The sequence below is a fragment of the Oryza glaberrima genome, chromosome 8, assembly GCF_000147395.1.
Source record: "Oryza glaberrima chromosome 8, OglaRS2, whole genome shotgun sequence".
NCBI lineage: Eukaryota > Viridiplantae > Streptophyta > Magnoliopsida > Poales > Poaceae > Oryza > Oryza glaberrima.
This window is the reverse complement of record NC_068333.1, coordinates 15095634-15101991: the sequence shown is the minus strand read 5'-3', so window position 1 is coordinate 15101991 and position 6358 is coordinate 15095634. Positions and strand designations below refer to the sequence as shown.

The 6358-nt window shown below is 44.4% G+C and overlaps 1 protein-coding gene across 1 annotated transcript; it reads right to left on the bottom strand.

Annotated features, from left to right (window-relative positions):
* Nucleotides 1–2097: 2097 nt before the first annotated feature.
* Nucleotides 2098–2958, bottom strand: LOC127783069 (disease resistance protein RGA5-like). Its single transcript, XM_052310338.1, has one exon. The coding sequence runs from the start codon at nt 2956–2958 to the stop codon at nt 2098–2100; it is 861 nt and encodes a 286-aa protein (XP_052166298.1).
* Nucleotides 2959–6358: the final 3400 nt, after the last annotated feature.

The window sequence follows — 6358 nt, the reverse complement described above, 5'->3', positions numbered from 1 at the left end:
TTGTGGTTTTTTGTTCAGAGGTGTGATTCTAACCTTGGTTAATTTAGCGAAAAGAAATTGGAATGGGTTTCAAAGATGTTTTTTATGTATAATGAGACTATTCAACATCTTTTCCTTGAATGCCATATTGCAAAATTTCTCTAGTGAATAGTTTATATTTCCTTTGGACTGAAACCCCTAATATTGTATCTAATATGGTTGGGAATTGGCTCAGTGGTGTTGAGTCAAAACTGAGTCTCATATTTGTTGGAGCTTCTGCTTTATGTTGGGTTCTATGGTTGTGTAGAAATAATGTATTTTTTGATAAATCTTCAAATAAATCTTATGTGCGAGTGCTTTTCAGGATAACTTACTTGCTCCGGCTTTGGGCATAGATTCAAAAGTATAAAGAGAACAAGGAACTCATATGTTCTACAAGAAGTTATCGTCATATAGATTTTCGCCAAGTATGGATGGAGATTGGCAAATAGACTTCAACAATTGTTTACTCCTTATCTGTTGGTTTTATTATCTAAGTTATTTTTATTGCCTAAGTGTTTGCTCTTTTTGAGAGAATATTGTAACAATTCATTATAGCTTCTTTGAAATAAAGGCTGGATTTAATTCTATTATTAAAAAAATATTAACTGCCAACAACAACAGTTTCTTTTCTTAAATCCACAGATGGGACACAATACCGTTATTGCGACCGTATCGGACGATAGTGCGCATGCATCATCAAGGCTGAAGTGCAGTTTCGTGAAGGCTCAGGTGCGAATTACTCCCAAAGTTGAGTCTATTCCTAAATCATGGATATGAAAGATGGCACCAAATCTAAAGGGCAGGAAGGAATCACCAAATCTAAAGGGCAGGGATCACCACCAAATCGACCCATCACTTGTGACTATATGTGCCGCATTTCCTAACAGCGGCACCCCAACAGCGGAATTGATGTGGAGAATCAAAGGTGCTAAACCGGCACCTTTGAGGTTCTAGAATTAAAAAAAAATATCAGTTATCGGCTTCCAGCTGACAAATCTCACAAACAACAATTCCATAGGTGAAGAAATCAAGAACATTTACAACTCTAGAACAAATCAAGAACATCCACAACTCAGGAAGGAATCAAGAACACACACAACCAAACCATCGTTGGTCGTCGCTGCCTTCACCGCCGGGAAGGATGAGGGGAAGAGGTTTGGTGGTGGAGGCGGGGCTAGCCGCCAGGGAGGGTGGAGCAGCCGTCGCCGCTGCCGCCAAGCCGGGGAGGGGGAGTAGCCGCCGCCACCGTCGCCGGGGGAGCAGCAGGTGCCACATCAGGGAGGGAGCAGCTACCGATGCAACCACATTGGGAAGGAGGGACCTACCTACCACTGGATCCGCGCGCCCGAGCGGCCGCCGCGCCAGATCCTCGCACACTAGCTGCCATCACCGTCGAGGTGGAGAGAGGAAGCGAAAGCGAGAGAGGAAGAGAGAGCGAGAGGAGGGAGTGGATAAGGTGGGGGGATGGAGCGACGGAGGGAGTGGATAGGGTTGATTGGCTCGGCTTGGTCAGCTCGGCACATAGGTGCCGGTTTTTTAAAAAATGGTACCTATGATATATTATAGGTGTCGGTTTTAATATATTATATTTCAACACCTATAATATATTATTATAGATGCCAGTTGTTTTAGAAAACCGATACCTATAGTATAAGCGCCGGTTTTTCTTTAGAACATGCACATATAGTTGCTTAAAGCTGCGTTTTTTTTTCAATTCGCGGAGGTGGGAAAAGATCTATAGGTGTTAGTTTCAGTACTTCCGGCACCTATAGTGCCGATCTTTATGTCTTTTTGATGTAGTGCATCTTCTATTTCCGCAATTGTAATAGTCATTCCCATGTTGCCGTACATTCTTCCATCATTTCTTCACGATGTCCATCATCTACATCATAGATTTGGTACTTGTCACATCGGTGGTTCATGTGTAGAAGATTAGCATCGAGGGAAACATTCTACTATTTGTGCATGATGTTTCCACTTGTTTGTTTCCCATTCCTAGCAATGTGTGAGTAGTCAGGTTAGGGTTGGGGTGCCCAGGCGCCATGTAGCCCAAAGATAGTGTCCATAGGTATTAAGTCAAAAAAGATCACACAAGTAAAAGGAATGGAGGCAACACCTTTTGTCCGCGAGGAAATTGGAGATTCTGGTAATAAGTTGATTTTCATCCCCAGCATCTGTGTCGGTATAACCCATGTGACTCACTTCACTAAGAACAGTTCTGAAGATTCTCATCATATCTGGATTTCGTGAAACGGATATGAAAGCTCCACAGTCAAAATCCCCTTTGAGACTTTGATATAGTTGGTTTGCGAGAGTTGTCTTGCCTAGTCCTCCAGGGCCAACAATAGCAATGACCTTCAGCTGCAATTCCATTGATGCATATCCACCCTCTTGCGCCATCAATTTAATTAGCTCATCCTTGGATTCGTCAATGCCAACGAGATTTGAAGCATTCTCAAAGATAGCAAGAGCTCTACGATCAATTCTTACATTGCTGGTGTTGATGATGGTGTCGCAAATTCTATACCTTGCATGTCTTTCTCCCACTTCCTTGACTTGTGCCTTGAAATCTTCAATCGCCTTGTCAATCCGATGCCGAGTCTTCATCTTGGTCAACATGTTCTTACACCTCCCTATGAAGTCACTTTGCTTTGCAGTTTTATCATCCATGCGTAGAATGAACTCATCGAGATTATCTTCAAGGTCGTAGGAGAGCTCCCGCACCTCCATCATCCAGGCCTGATCTTGCACATCAGGTTCCTCTACCTCTGACATTTTCAAGAGAAAAGCATGCATGGCCGCGAGTTCATCAGTGAGGAACTTGATATCACTACTTACCCCCTTGAATCGCCTGTACTCGTCGCTCACCAGAGCAGCAAGTTTCTCCAGGACAGGCTTTAGAGCCCCTGTGGCTGCGGTCACCACAAAACGCTCCATTTTTTTGGATTGGTATAGGAGCTAGCTCTGAGTTTGTTATCTGCACAAGGTAGTAAGTTGGGACGACGTGTAGAGAAGAAAGCCTGAATGAACGAACATTGATCGAAAGATGGTGTTGGTAGGCTGCACAGCTAGACCATCACTGAGTTTTGTGAAAGGCACGAATGAACAAACATCAAGAAAACCACTGATGCTTTCAATAGATAAAACATAAACTTGGTACGGGCAAGTTGCCCACTATAGTTATTATTTCATCCAAATCTGTGGTCCCCTCTTAATTTAATTTGATGGTGTCTGCCAAATTGTTCGTTGACATAGATTTGCATCGAGATCTATGGGCCACAAGAATGTAAAACCAGCTCTGAGCCCAATATTAAGTATCCATCACATCAGTACATCACAGGGTAATCATTTGATACTCACCCAAGTAACACACAGGAGTTACTGATGATTTTGCTATCTCTTTGATCAGTAAATTGGCAACTTCGAAATATGGAAATTTTGTGTTAGGTTTAGAATAAGAGGCAACCTCATTGTAACAAGTTTATAACAAAACGTATCGGTAAGAACAAGTAACAAAAACCATGTTGCACCAATGCGTCTCTGTGTGCAAAAAAAATTGATTGCCACTTGTCAGATTTGAAACAAATTAATAAAACCAACGACGATATCATCAAGTAACTGTGGGCAGGTGAGCAATACTCACTACTACAGAATCACAAATTGGTGCTGGTTGTGAAACACCCTTGGGAGGCGACACTGATTTGGAACCGGCACCTTTTACGTTCGACGAATGAAAAAAAAAGCTGGCTCGATGCGTCGGCTCGATCGAGCAGATGCATCGAACCGATCGAGCCGACGCATCGAACCAGGCAGTCCCTCCTCCCACATCCGCAAGAACAAGAATGAACAAGAACGAACAGAATGAACAAGAATGAACAGAACGAACAAGAATATCATCACCCATTCACTCATATCCATCCACATATAGATTCATCCATATATCACTGTCCATTCATCCAACATTCAAATTTTATGCAATAAAAAATAATAATCACACCTCCACCATTGTCACCATCACATGGTCGGTCGTCTTCAAGCCGTCGTGCCACCTCCCGCGTCGTGCCGTCTCCCATCGGCGATCCCGCCGCGGCGTCTCCTCCACGAGCCCGCCGCCTGCCGCCACCATCCCCTGGCGAGCCCGCTACCCCTGACGTTGCCTCTCCTCCCGCTAGATCTGGCGGAGAGGAGGGCTCCTCTCCGCGGCAAATCACCGCCTCCCACCGGCCATCCCGCCCGCCGCCACCGGATCCAGCCACCCCGCCCATCGCTGACGCTGCCCCACCTACCGCCGACCCCACCCGCCACTGACACCTCCCCTCCCCCCCCCCCCCCCGGCTGGATCTGCCAAAGGGGAGGGCACAGTTGTCAGGGTTATGGATACCACATACCTAATAGTAGTTGACTAAATCTCAGCAGGACCCACCACATACCATGTCTTATACGGAAACTGACCTCGGATATGGATGGAGTTCCGAATAAGGAAAGACAACAAGAGTTCTACATGGAAACGACAATGACTACTCGGATTGTATCCATATTCGTATCCCTAGTTCTACTTGGACAAGGGGACACCTATGGGTATAAATACTAGACCCCTAGGAGGAGAGGGGAGACGGAGCAATAGATCAACATACAAGCCAACATACGCTAAGACAAGACGCCGGATATCGACTTCAGAGATAAGTATGGCTAGTCCCCTATGGTGTCTACAGATACTTCAGGAGAGACATAACGCTGTCTTTGATCTCGCCGGATGCGGATTCGAGGAGGAAGGCTATCCTATTGTCGACTACGTGATGATACTTCAGTCCGCTATGTCGACAACAGTTAGATAGGCTACCCCAAATATTGTACTGGTGTGATTATGATGAATAAGAGCAACGATCGGTTTCGGTCAACAATATGTAAGGCTATTACCTGACAATTCAGGGGCCCGAACCTGTATAAAAATCCTCGTCGCCATCTTTACCTCAGTCTCGCATATATCCTAGTACCAACGATTCCCATACTATGCAAATACCGGAATCACGACATCAAACGTCGACAGTGGCGCGCCAGGTAGGTGATCTTGGTGCTTCTGGATTTTGACGAGATGGGTTGAAGAGATGGATTCTTCAACAAGCTACTCGACGATTTCGGCTGTGGGGAGATCCAACCTGTCCATGTACATCTTTGGACTATATCGGAATTCGTCGTCAGTTACTCGATCTATCAAGACATCGCCGCGGTGGAGAACAACGATCCAATATTGTCGACCACGATATTTCGTCCGTATCGACTACTTCAGAGTTGACATCCACCGCCATACAATTTGACCACCACCAGGTTTTTTGCTCTAATTATAGTCTGATTCTAATTAAGGTCATGATTATTTTTACTACTAATCACGTGCTGGTACTTTCTGGTTTATACTCGCACGTACCATTGCCGACAAGTCCGGGTTCATCAGGCTTGATGCCGATCAGCTGTTTTTTGGTCAACTCCTATTCGGAACGTATCAAGCCAAAAGCAGCATAGGGTGTCAGGCCTCGTGGCCGGTGTCACCAAAGGAGATATAACGGCGCATCAATTTATAGTATGCTCCGAGTATACATCAGAAAGGTATTTAGTATATCAGTTTATTAAATTGATCTGCTAATTTCGTAGATACATCCGGCATGTATCTACAAAAGGTACGCAATATTCTATATACAATTTATCGTACCTATTGTCAGATCAATAATTTATTATGTTTACCTAAAGCATATTTTTTATACAATATCTATTGTGCGAGTGCTTCCGACGTTAAATCGACTACGATCTAATGCTGGGGGCTTGCTCTATTTTCTTCTGTATAAATCATGCTTGTCTACGGTTTACATAATGCATCATATTTAATATGTTCATTATATCCTGATAATACTAGAAGATCCATACAGTTTTCTGAGTACATACTCGATATTCTCTGCTATATGCCTTGCCTTCTAGAAAAATATTTTTCAGGAACAATTGAGCACTCGAGTAGGTTGTGGTCGAGCACACCCCATTATCGAGAACGTTCTCGACAAATGCAGAGTTGTCGCACCCAACCTACCAACGAAGACCGACGACCTATCTCATAACACCGGCTATGGCTGGGCTATTTGAGAAAAGGGTTGTTAACGGATAATTGCTCGCGAACGATGTCGGCTTGATCACCCGACATGATTGCGGACGGACATCCGGACATGCTACAAGTTGGGTATGTGAGTCATGCTGGCCACATGAGATACACATGTAATAAACCAACTCTAGCGCCTCCATTGGTGTTCGAAAGATAATTCTACTCGTTGGTTCTCGAACCAGTAAATCATAGCAA

Coding starts and splice junctions, on each gene's coding strand:
- LOC127783069 (XM_052310338.1), bottom strand. CDS start 2,958: ATGGAGCGTTTTGTGGTGACCGCAGCCACAGGGGCTCTAAAGCCTGTC.